At 41.5% G+C, this 11966-nt stretch overlaps 1 protein-coding gene across 6 annotated transcripts; it reads right to left on the minus strand.

Moving 5' to 3' along the window:
- Nucleotides 1–728: 728 nt before the first annotated feature.
- rnf44 (ring finger protein 44) lies at nucleotides 729–11538 on the minus strand. 6 transcript variants are annotated; one of them, XM_077609915.1, is made up of 12 exons: nucleotides 11431–11538; nucleotides 11221–11351; nucleotides 5029–5224; nucleotides 4718–4940; nucleotides 4391–4558; nucleotides 3464–3637; nucleotides 3230–3391; nucleotides 3034–3149; nucleotides 2494–2590; nucleotides 2090–2211; nucleotides 1490–1589; nucleotides 729–1416 (listed from the first exon to the last, which is right to left on the minus strand). In XM_077609915.1, the coding sequence occupies exons 3-12, from the start codon at nucleotides 5133–5135 to the stop codon at nucleotides 1354–1356; spliced, it is 1332 nt and encodes a 443-aa protein (XP_077466041.1). In that variant the 5' UTR covers nucleotides 5136–5224; nucleotides 11221–11351; nucleotides 11431–11538; the 3' UTR covers nucleotides 729–1353. The 6 variants fall into 6 exon arrangements, with proteins under 6 accessions (XP_077466041.1, XP_077466042.1, XP_077466046.1 ...); XM_077609916.1 differs by having other exon boundaries at nucleotides 11221–11354; nucleotides 11431–11516; XM_077609920.1 differs by having other exon boundaries at nucleotides 4439–4558; nucleotides 11221–11501.
- Between the last annotated feature and the right edge of the window lie 428 nt (nucleotides 11539–11966).

Consider the following 11966-nt stretch of genomic DNA (forward strand, 5'->3'; position numbering starts at 1 on the left):
GTCCGTGTCAACACAAGCAGGAAAAGTAGAAGTCCAACAGCGTTCCTACACTACTGAACACATTCCGTCACATTTGCGGTGCAAGACGGACGGCGTGCTGCGCAGTGCGACCAGTGACTTCTACGACATTCTTCTGTCTTCAAATCTAAAAGCATTCACGCGCAAGTTATACATACAATTGTTCTATCTTTTTCTTTTATTTTTGTTTTTTTTACCTTATACACCACCATTAAGCGGATGACCACATTACCGTAATATAAAGACAAACATTGTTAGTGCTCCAAACGCTTTCCTTCAATTCTTTTTCTTTAAAGATTACGAAGCAATAAATAAACCTTTTAGAAACGGTGAGAATGAGACAGTATTTATCAGTATTATTAATAGGTTTGTGCTTGTCAAGGTCGTAAGAAGGCAGGTCTAACGTGTGGAAAAAAGAAGGCTATATTTATATATTGGATTTGACTCACAAAAAACAAACAAACGGTACAGGAGGAGAAACAAGACCATTCAAAAGTCGCCCCTATGCACGTATTGCTATCTGCGCAGGACGACGTCGTCTTCTCCCGTAAGCAAGCCGTTCTTTTACAATGTTTTTTTCCCTCTTAACTCATTCACCACCGCTGACGGGGATACACGTCGAACCTTCGTTCATTCGCACCCTCCCGGTCAAAACGGATGGGACGCCCCTGTCGCCGTCAGCGGCGGCGGCCAAAGTTGAATCATTTTGGTGGTAACGCTTAAGTTTTAAATATTGCTAGTCGGAATCAACAGTTCATGCAAATCCGAGCATGCCGCCCTGTATCCAGTGGTTACACAATACATTGGCTCTGTGAACAGGATCAACGCGCGCATTGTGCAGTTATGCGAGCTGTTCCAGGGTGCCGTGGCGGATTGGCGTCGCTCGTCTGTGGAAATGATCGAGTATTGCAGAAACGGATACGTGGACGAGTCTATTTAGCCAAACACTAACATGCATCTATGGCGCTTCACAGCGCCATCGTGTCCAGCTTTTAGGTTCCTGACCTGGTGAACGCCGCCGACCCTGTAAACAAAAGCAGCAAATAATGCGCACGGAAGGGGAAACTCTTTGGAATACGCCACCAGGGAGCTGAGAGGCCAGAAATAAACGCGGCCGCTGATTCCGGCACTCCGGTCCGCAGCAGAGTTTGCTGTTTTTTTTGTTTTGTTTTTTGTTCACAATACTCGGGATAAATGAAGTACAGCAGAGGTGTGACGGGCTCTGGGAACCGCTTATTATTTAGGAAGTGGGTTGCTAGCTGTAGTTAGAGTTAGTGGCGGGTGTCCACATCTTAAGGACTAACTTTTTTTTTCTCTCCCAACTCGAGCGAGCTCTCACTCCGCCTCTCGGTGAACGTCCGATGCGTCGGCTCGGCAGATTGGGCAAGTGCGGTTGGTCTGTGGGTTGAGCGGAAAGAGGGTCACGCGTGAACCTGATCTGCTGATACGCAAAGGACTCGAGGGGACTTACCTTTAACCATTTATCTACGCATTTGGCGTGGAATTCGTGGTTGCAGGGTAACACCCGAAGTAGCTGCCTACACTCAAAGTCGCTAAAGCACACAACACACCTGAGGAAAAAAAATAACAAGTAGGGTTATCCACACTTGAACTTTTTTTTCCTGACTTGTATATATTTTTAACACACTGCTATTGTTCAAAACTAGCGGTCACCAGTTGTTTCCTCCTCCATAAAAGTACACATCCCACGTTAAGCTCAACCTCTTATACTTGCACAACGTTAAAGGTTGACCGTTGCATTGGTCGGCCGATATATGGACCGTTTTCAAGGTCGAATATGAGTAAATATACAGCCAATATAACAGAATAAGTCTTGGTGATAACTCTTTGGGTGATCATATTTCTTATAAAGGTTGACCGATACATTAGCCAGCCAGTACTGAATATATAGCCCACTGTAATAAATAAGTTAACTGTTATGTTCACTGTTTGGGTGATGATCTGTGATAATAGTGATTTTGCACCATCTAGTGCTGAGTGTTACAAAAATAAGCAGCAGAATATTACACATTGAATACAAAGTATAATGAAGGTAGAAAAGAAGGCTTACAGCGTTTGCTCCGATAGATGATTTTCTGAGCTGAACCTATAAGATGGAAGTTGCTCAATATCGGCCTTGGTGAGCCCACGTGGTTTCGCTTCTCCCAGTCTCTCCGCCAGATTCAATAAAGCCTGTGGGAGGAAAAAAAGAAAAACAAGTAGGGTTACCTCAACTGTACATATTGTGAAAAATGAACTTTTAACGGCAAATAGTGACATTTCTGGAGTTCCTGTATATGTATTCATAAAAATAGATACATACATATATACATAATACTATATATACACATATACACATGCATGCATACATATATTTTGTCATTTGCCTATTTGTGGCATTTGCCACGCTTTTCCACTGTACTGTGTTTCTGAGCCATAACTGTATTGACTAGCACTAGCATGCACTAAACGAACCTCATAGTTTTCCATTTCCACATCATCCACATCAAGGTCAAGACTGATGGCTGGGCCCACTGATGTTGGAGGCACAGGAAGCATTGAACCAGACAAACTAAGAGAGAAAAACAATGAATTGCAATCCTGGTAAAAGCATTCGCCACTGACACAAGTATTGTATCGCGCCAACCGAAAAAAACAAAAACAAAACGGTCGCACTGCAGTATAAATTACATTTTGGGGGGTGTACAAAGTACTGTAATCCAAGAACAAATTTAGTAATAACAATATAAGCAAAGATAAAATGCTAAATGGGGCTTCTGTTAACACAACAGATGAACGGTTAAGATAATTACAGCCCAAACAACATGTGATAACTAGTTTGCCATACTCTCCATCTAACTCCAATAAATAAAAATAATACAAAGACAAGTCGCAGTCATAGCCAGATTAAGAAAAAAAAAGTGTGACTTTTGGTCCGTACAGTGGGGGTGAAATTTCTAAGTAAAAGTGATCGTCTTTCTTGAGAAGTGAGCATCCTCCACACTGTGTACTTACAGGAAGTACGGGAGAAAGCCCGGGTAGTAGGATGGAGGAGGCGGGGGAGGAGGGAGAGGCTGCTGTAGCCGGTATCTCTGCCCACTTGCTCGTCGGGGCAGCATGTGGGGATATGGCTGGAGGGTGAAACCCGCACGGAGATTCACGTGAATCGTCTGAAATGTTTTGAGATGAAAAGATATTTGCCGTTTCCTACCACTCCGAAAGGAAGCTCCTGATGCAGAGGCTCTTGAGGAAGATACTGTATGGGCAGAGAAGGAGGCAGCGCTGGTGGGTGATGTGATGGAGGGTAGGTGAAGCTTCCTAATGGGTGCTGGTCCCCTCTTAGATCAACTTCATTTTCTACCCTCTGTAGAGGCTAAGAAAAAAAAAAAGTTAAAAAAAGACCACTATTCGTGTTTGTGCTGGTTTTGAAGTGCCAATTACTCACCATGCGTGGGTGTTGAGGCTGTAAAGGGACAAACTGGCTCAGAGGAGTAAGGTGCGGCGGCTGGTGGGGAGGTACAGACGGGGTAGGGTGCAATACAAAATGTTCGCTGGATATCAGGGGCGGGAAGGCTTGGTAAGACACCGGCAGATGTTGCATGGTACATGCCTGAATGAGCTGACAAGAGACAAAAGCACAGGAAGAGAGACACTTTATGCAATGTTCTTTTTCATTTTCACAATTTGTAATCTATCGTTCACCTGGTCGGGGAAAAAACAATTTTAAAGCATGCCTTAGGTAAGGATAGGCGATTTGACAAATGCTACAATTACGTAATGTTATGGCTGCTTTTACGGAGGGAAGGAGTTAAGCGTGTCAAAGGTGTTCCACATGTCTCAATCTTAGTCCCTCTTCCAGTGTTAAACTATCATTATTATCATCATCTAGAGGAGGTGCAGATTTTCATTCCAACCACTGAAGAGGAGATACATTTTAACCTATCTGGTGTCGTAAAACTCTAACCAGTGGTTTGCACCCAGGTGCTGCTTGTTTCAGAAGAAGTCTCATTGGGTAAACAGTCCCAGTTGGAACAAAAACCTTCACCCACTGCAGCCCTTTGTGGAATAGTTTGGACACCCCTGCGTTAAGCTAACAGTTCACAATACTTCACATTGCACTCTAGTTAAAAGCATGTGATAAACAAACGTGACGTGAGATATTACATAAAACGACAGTGCTGGCAGTGTTGCCACAACACCAGGCATGTTCGGGCCACATCAAACACATGAAAAAAAAAGTCAACTGTGTTGTTCATAAATCACACAGACATACACGCACACACTGTAGCTTTAACTGCACGCTTTTTTTTAAATAGTGTACAGGCTATAAGAACGCCACTGACATTTGGGCTTTTCCCACTTTCAAACTCACAGGAGGAGGAAGGCAGCAGAGCAGAGAGAGCTGTCCGCTGAACATTACCGAGCATGCTGGGAGCTGCTGAGTGTTGCACGCTGGTAAAGGCTGCCCAGTGTGGATGGGAAATCCATGTGTCGTCACCGTCGTGACAGTGTATGATATTGGAACAGATCCCTGGGGCATCTGAAATAAGAAACAAGCACAGTGATAAATATTTGCCCCACATTACGAACAAACTTGGTTTCATAAAATATGCTGCTCAACTTCTATTAAATAAAACATATGTATTTCATTTTGTTCATAAAAACTTGTCTTCTATATGAACAAATGATAATTTGTTACCTGCTCATGTAGGTCCACCATGATGGTGTTCTGCTGGGGCAGGTGGGCCGCAGGGTGAAGCATGCGTGGTGGTGTGCTGGTGTGGCTATATCGTCTGGATTCATCTAAAGGAACCTGTTGGTGATGATGGGCGAAAAGCAGATGGTGGAGATTCTCATCCTGGACCAGAGAAGTGTGCAGCACAGGCCTGTCTCGGAGACCCCACTGGCGTCTCACTGGTGGGCTGGAAGATAATAAACAATGCTTTGTGATATTCCACACACACGGGATTCAAATTTCACGAGCACTGAAAGTACAGTAATGAATTTTACCTTCTCCTGAGATGCACAGGGACGTTACAGGGCTCTCCAAGGAACCTCCTTGGATTCAAGGGGGCTGTTGGGGGCAGCCTATTTACTGCTACTTCCCATGGTCGCATTGGTGACGTCGTGCAGACGAGTCACTCTCTAGAAAAGGAAATTGCACAGTGGAGGAGGCACCTGTGTGTTGCCTCCGATTGTCTTAACCCTGAAAATAGACCATGCAAAACATAAAATAAACTCCAGAGACACTTCAACTCTTTCAGTTTGAGCATTTTTGGTCTAAAAAGGCAACTTCAGAAATACCAGATTTCTGGACTTTGATTTTTCAAAGCACATGGAATGTCCTGTTCTTTTTAACATATCAGATGAAAGAAGATTCTTTTTTTTTACTTAAATGTAATAAATATCAAGTTATATCGGATATTGACATGCAGGAAAAAAATATTGCGATATCAAATTTAGGCCATCTAAATCAGCACTCATTGAGATTGACTCCTGTTGTTTTTTTAAACGTCTTGAATGTGTATTCACACATTACATATTGTTTATTATTCTCACAGAGGAAACAAAAGTAGACCGCTGACAAAATGTTTGTTGTTCTGCACAATAATAGTTTCCCAATAATAGAACAGCCATGAATTCATTTCCACATTCTTAAACATAGATTTGTGAGATTTTGAGAAATTTAAAAATTGTCTGAGATCCAATTTGCCTATAAATTGTAGGCACTATTTACACAACAGTATGTAAACATTAAGTAGGGCTACAAAAACACAGCATAACAAGGCTGTAATCACAATCGCAAATAACAACACAGATAAAATTTCATGTAAGATGCAGAAAATATGTTTTATATTAAAATTATTTTATCAAAATCCCGACACTAAACATGAATCATTTATATGTGCTTGATGATCAAAGTAAAAAACGTCCGTCTTGCGGCCCTATCATAAATAGATAGGAGTCGCTGTGACGCGCCTGAACAAAAATAATGGCAAGCCATGTGCTCGCGAGACAAAGCAACAACAAAAGCTCTAGCCGCGCTCGGACTCTTCTTTTCAGCCCTCTTGGCTTGCTTCGCTGCTTTTTCGGTGCATCGCACGAAGCTGTGTACAAAACTGCGCAAAAGGGACGGCAACAGCAGCCGCAATCCGCTTTGTACTGGAGACAAGTCAACGTCCCCTGTTGAAGGAGAGCAGAGCTAGCTCCATAGCGATGCTATGCTAACGCTTTGTCCATCGGGCTTTTGCAAGGACAGATGGCGAGCATACGCGCAATTTCAGGACTTTTTGGCTCAAACCCAGAACTAAGTTCTTACAAACGAGATGCACAGAATAAACACAGCAACACGCGGTGAACACGATCGTAACACGAGTCGGTGCAGCTTGAGATCTTACTTTTAGGGCTAGTTTGCGATGAGCAGGTGTTCCAGCTTCCAAAATGTCAAATCCCGTCCTCTTATCCGTGTTTATGTTAGGCTCCAAACGACATTAGTCCCCTGCTGCAACACTGTTCCTCGTTTTTAGTCCAAAACTATTTCTTGCCTATGATTATATATCTAAAAAGTGGTCAACAGTTCCGCTGGCTAACCTGAGATCGCTTTCTTCCGCTCTCTTTTGCCTTCGCAATGACTGCGTCTCTCCGGAAGTATTAGAAAAAACAACCTTTCAAATATCGTTCAAAGAGATGATAGACATAAAAGTCCGTTTTGGATCGTCAAATACAGAAAAAGCTCATTGCAGCGTGCACGCTCCCTAAACTGCATTGTTATGGAGAAGCCACGCCTCCGCTTTGGATTGACCAATCAGAGTGCAGAAAACACAGACAGCAGACGTCCAGACAGCTATGGCTGACCCGTAAAATAAATCATGAAACATTTGAAGAAATTGCTTTAAACTACAAAGGTTAAGTGTGACTATATTCTTGTATCTTATGTGATTTTTATAGTCTCTCCCCACATGCTACTAAACCTAACCCTAAATGCTAAACCTAACCTTACATTTTAACCCTAACCCTAAATGCTAAACCTAACCTTACATTTTAACCCTAACCCTAAATGCTAAACCTAACCTTACATTTTAACCCTAACCCTAAATGCTAAACCTAACCTTACATTCTAACCCTACATTCTAACCCTAACTCTAACACAACCCTAAATCTAACTCTAACCTAACCCTACATTCTAACTCGAACGCCACATTCTAACTCTAACCCTAAATTCTAACTAACCCTAAATTCAAACTCTAACCCCAAACCCTGAATTCTCTCTAACCCCAAACCCTAAATTCTAAATAACCCAATCCCTAAATTGTAACCCTAAATTCTAAATAACCAAATCCCTAAATTCTAACCCTAAATTCTCACTCTAACCATAACCCTAAATTCCAACCATAACCCTATATTCTAACCCTAAATTCTAACCATAACCCTATATTCTAACCCTAACCCTAAATTCCGACCATAACCCTATATTCTAACCCTAACCCTAAATTCCGACCATAACCCTATATTCTAACCCTAACCCTAAATTTCAACTATTACGCTAATTCTAAACCTAATCCTAAATTCTAACGCTAACCCTAAGTGTAACGCTAATGCTAACGCTAACCCTAAGTGTAACGCTAACACTAAGTGAAACGCTAACCCTAAGTCTAACGCTAACCCTAAGTGTAACGCTAAGTGTAACGCTAAGTGTAACGCTAATGCTAAGTGTGACGCTAACGCTAACCCTAAGTGTGACGCTAACGCTAACCCTAAGTGTAACGCTAACCCCAAGTATAACGCTAACACTAAGTGTAACGCTAATGCTAAGTGTAATGCTAATGCTAACCCTAATTCTAACGCTAGCGCTAACACCATCACTAACGCTAGTGATAACACTAACGCTAGTGATAACGCTAACGCTAGCGCTAATGCTAAAGCTAATGCTAACGCTAATGCTAACGCTAATGCTAACGCTAATGCTAACGATAATGCTAATGCTAACGCTAATGCTAACGCTAATGCTAACGCTAATGCTAACGCTAATGCTAACGCTAATGCTAACGCTAATGCTAACGCTAATGCTAATGCTAACGCTAATGCTAACGCTAATGCTAACGCTAATGCTAACGCTAACGCTAACGCATGCTAACGCTAATGCTAACGCTAATGCTAACGCTAATGCTAACACTAATGCTAACGCTAATGCTAATGCTAACGGTAATGCTAACGGTAATGCTAACGCTAATGCGAACGCTAACGCTAATGCTAACGCTAATGCTAACGCTAATGCTAACGCTAACGCTAATGCTAACGCTAACGCTAATGCTAACGCTAATGCTAACGCTAATGCTAATGCTAGCGCTAACGCTAACACTAACGCGAACCCTAATTCTAACGCTAACCCTAATTCTAGCGCTAACCCTAAATCTAACCATAACCCTACATTCTCACTCTAACCCTAAATTCTAACGTTAACCCTAATTCTAACCGTAACCCTAAATTCTAATGCTAACCCTAATTCTAACCGTAACCCTAAATTCTAACACTAACCCTAATTCTAAGCATAACCCCAAATTCTAACACTAACCCTAATTCTGACCATAACCCTAAATTCTCACTCTACCCTAACCCTAAATTCTGACACTAACCCTAAATTGTAACGCTAACCCTAATTGTAACCATAACCCTAAATTCTCACTCTAACCCTAACCCTAAATTGTAACGCTAACCCTAATTCTAACCATAACCCTAAATTCTTCCTCTAACCCTAATTCTGACCATAACCCTACATTCTCCCTCTAACCCTAAATTCTCCCTCTAACCCTAATTCTAACCCTAAATTCTCCCTCTAACCCTAATTCTAACCCTAAATTCTCCCTCTAACCCTAATTCTAACCCTAACCCTAAATTCTCCCTCTAACCATAACCCTAAATTCTCCCTCTAACCATAACCCTAAATTCTTTACCTAAGCCTAAATTCTAACGCTACCCCTAATTCTAATCATAACCCTAAATCTAACGCTAACCCTAATTCTAACCATAACCCTAAATTCTAACCATAAACATAAATTCTAACCATAACCCTAAATTCTAACCATAACCCTAAATTGTAACGCTAACCCTAATTCTGACCATAACCCTAAATTCTCCCCTAACCCTAATTCTAACCATAACCCTAAATTGTAACGCTAACCCTAATTCTGACCATAACCCTAAAGTCTCCCTCTAACCCTAATTCTAAGCATAACCCTAAATTCTCCCTCTAACCCCAATTCTAAGCATAACCCTAAATTCTCCCTTTAACCCTAACCCTAAATTCTAACGCTACCCCTAATTCTAATCATAACCCTAATTCTAACCATAACCCTAAATTGTAACGCTAACCCTAATTCTGACCATAACCCTAAATTCTCCCCTAACCCTAATTCTAACCATAACCCTAAATTGTAACGCTAACCCTAATTCTGACCATAACCCTAAAGTCTCCCTCTAACCCTAATTCTAAGCATAACCCTAAATTCTCCCTCTAACCCTAATTCTAAGCATAACCCTAAATTCTCCCTTTAACCCTAACCCTAAATTGTAAAGCTAACCCTAATTCTGACCATAACCCTACATTCTCCCTCTAACCCTAATTCTGACCATAACCCTACATTCTCCCTCTAACCCTAATTCTAACCATAACCCTAAATTGTAACGCTAACCCTAATTCTGACCATAACCCTAAATTCTAACCATAACCCTAAATTCTAACCCTAACCCTAATTCTAACCATAACCCTAAATTCTAACCATGACCCTAAATTGTAACGCTAACCCTAATTCTGACCATAACCCTAAATTCTCCCCTAACCCTAATTCTAACCATAACCCTAAATTGTAACGCTAACCCTAAATTGTAACACTAACCCTAAATTGTAACGCTAACCCTAAATTGTAACGCTAACCCTAATTCTGACCATAACCCTAAATTCTGACCTTAACCCTAAATTCTCCCTCTAACCCTAATTCTAAGCATAACCCCAAATTCTAACACTAACCCTAATTCTGACCATAACCCTAAATTCTCACACTAACCAACCCTAAATTGTAAAGCTAACCCTAATTCTGACCATAACCCTACATTCTCACACAAACCCTAACCCTAAATTGTAAAGCTAACCCTAATTCTGACCATAACCCTACATTCTCCCTCTAACCCTAATTCTGACCATAATCCTACATTCTCCCTCTAACCTAATTCTAAGCATAACATTAAATTCTTAACCTAACCCTAAATTCTAACCCTAACCCTACATTCTCACTCTAACCCTAACCCTAAATTCTCACTCTAACCCTAATTCTAACCCTAACCCTACATTCTCACTCTAACCCTAACCCTAATTCTAAGCATAACCCTAAATTCTTAACCTAACCCTAATTCTAACCATAACCCTACATTCTCACTCTAACCCTAACCCTAAATTCTAAGCATAACCCTAGATTGAATTTAGGGTTATAGTGAGAATGAGCGGCGAGCGCCATGATAACAACACGTTATTCTCACGTTAACCCTAAATTGAATTTAGGGTTAGAGTGAGAATTTAGGGTTAGGGTTTGAATGCAGGGCAATGGCAACCCTAACCCTAACCTCTAACCATAACCCTACATCCTAACCCTAACCCTAAATTCTTCCTCTAACCCAGTGGTTCTTCACCTTGTTGGAGCTACCGAAACCCACCAGCTTCATACGAGCATTCACCGAACCCTACTTTAGTGTAACATAAAATAAAAAAAGATGTATTTCCTAGTTCCAGATATATGAACTCCCAACAGCATTGATTGGCCAATCAATGTCACGCAATCATCTGCAGGCAGTTCTGGTCAAGCGGGTCATGTTCTCGTGAATAGACACGACGAGTGGATGAGTCTCGACCTTTCGTGGCACAGGGTCCACCGACTCACCGAACCCAGGTTAAGAACCACTGCTAAACAACGAGAACGCAAGTGAAGTTCACAACACGCCAGACTGACATCAAGAGCGCCTTTCCCTCCTCGCGTAAACATGACAACATCACGCTGGAGAAAAAAAAAAAAACAAGGAGGGGCAGCGGAGGCTGAGCCCAATGAGCGGCGAGCGCCGATCGCCATGATAACAACACGTCTTGATTTCCAGCCTCAACATCAATCATTGAATCGATCTCTCCTCGCCCTCCCTTTTGGCGGAACGTCCAATTACCTGATTGTTAATGTGCAAACATCCGATCGCTGATATGTCCCTTGCTACGTTCACATCTCGTCCGTGAATCCGTCACGAGCTGTATCCGGTGGTCAGACGTCCCCGCGGTGAACATCCCGTGATTTCCACCACTGCTATCAAGAAAAACAAGGCGCTATAGATAAAAAAAATCACGGCAGACATCTCCTAAGAGACTTGCGTCTGCATTACCATGCGACTTTATGTCTTTGCGACGCCCTGTGTTCATTCTGCACACGCCATTTTCTCTTCTTTTTTTTTGGGGCAGTCGTAGTCCGGTAGTCCAGCCCACGGTTGTCTTCTTCCTGCACTTCCTTTAACTATTCGCTAACCTATTGAAGATATGATGTCATGCATGTTAAATCATTACAATACGTTCCAAGATACGAATAATCACATAATCCACGTTGTTCAAATATATTTTTTAAATATATTTTTTTAAATTTATGTTTATTATTTTAACTCATTGGCTACAACTAATGTCGTAAACCTATATGTAAACATTGTCAATTTTGAAGCAAACTAAATCATCTCTCCATGCCATTGATGACGACAGAGTTGCAATCCCAGTCAAAATGAATTGGACATCTATTGCCGTCAATGGCAGCAGATAATGACCACATTCTCATATTTCATGCCTCGTTATATTTAAATTTTTATAGTTGAAATAATTATAAGTAACCGTTTCATAGGTGTATTTTTTCTTATTTTTCTTAAATATCTTTTTT

The sequence above is a fragment of the Stigmatopora argus genome, chromosome 9 (genome assembly GCF_051989625.1).
Source record: "Stigmatopora argus isolate UIUO_Sarg chromosome 9, RoL_Sarg_1.0, whole genome shotgun sequence".
NCBI classification, from domain to species: domain Eukaryota; kingdom Metazoa; phylum Chordata; class Actinopteri; order Syngnathiformes; family Syngnathidae; genus Stigmatopora; species Stigmatopora argus.

Bases quoted from the DNA above. Each gene is read 5' to 3' on its own strand.
- rnf44 (XM_077609915.1), bottom strand. From the start codon at position 5,135: ATGCGACCATGGGAAGTAGCAGTAAATAGGCTGCCCCCAACAGCCCCC. The intron at 3,638-4,390 runs GTGAGTTTGAAA...GTCTCTTGTCAG, and splicing joins TCTGCTGCCTTCCTCCTCCT to CTCATTCAGGCATGTACCAT. The intron at 2,591-3,033 runs GTAAGTACACAG...TTTCTCTCTTAG, and splicing joins GGCTTTCTCCCGTACTTCCT to TTTGTCTGGTTCAATGCTTC.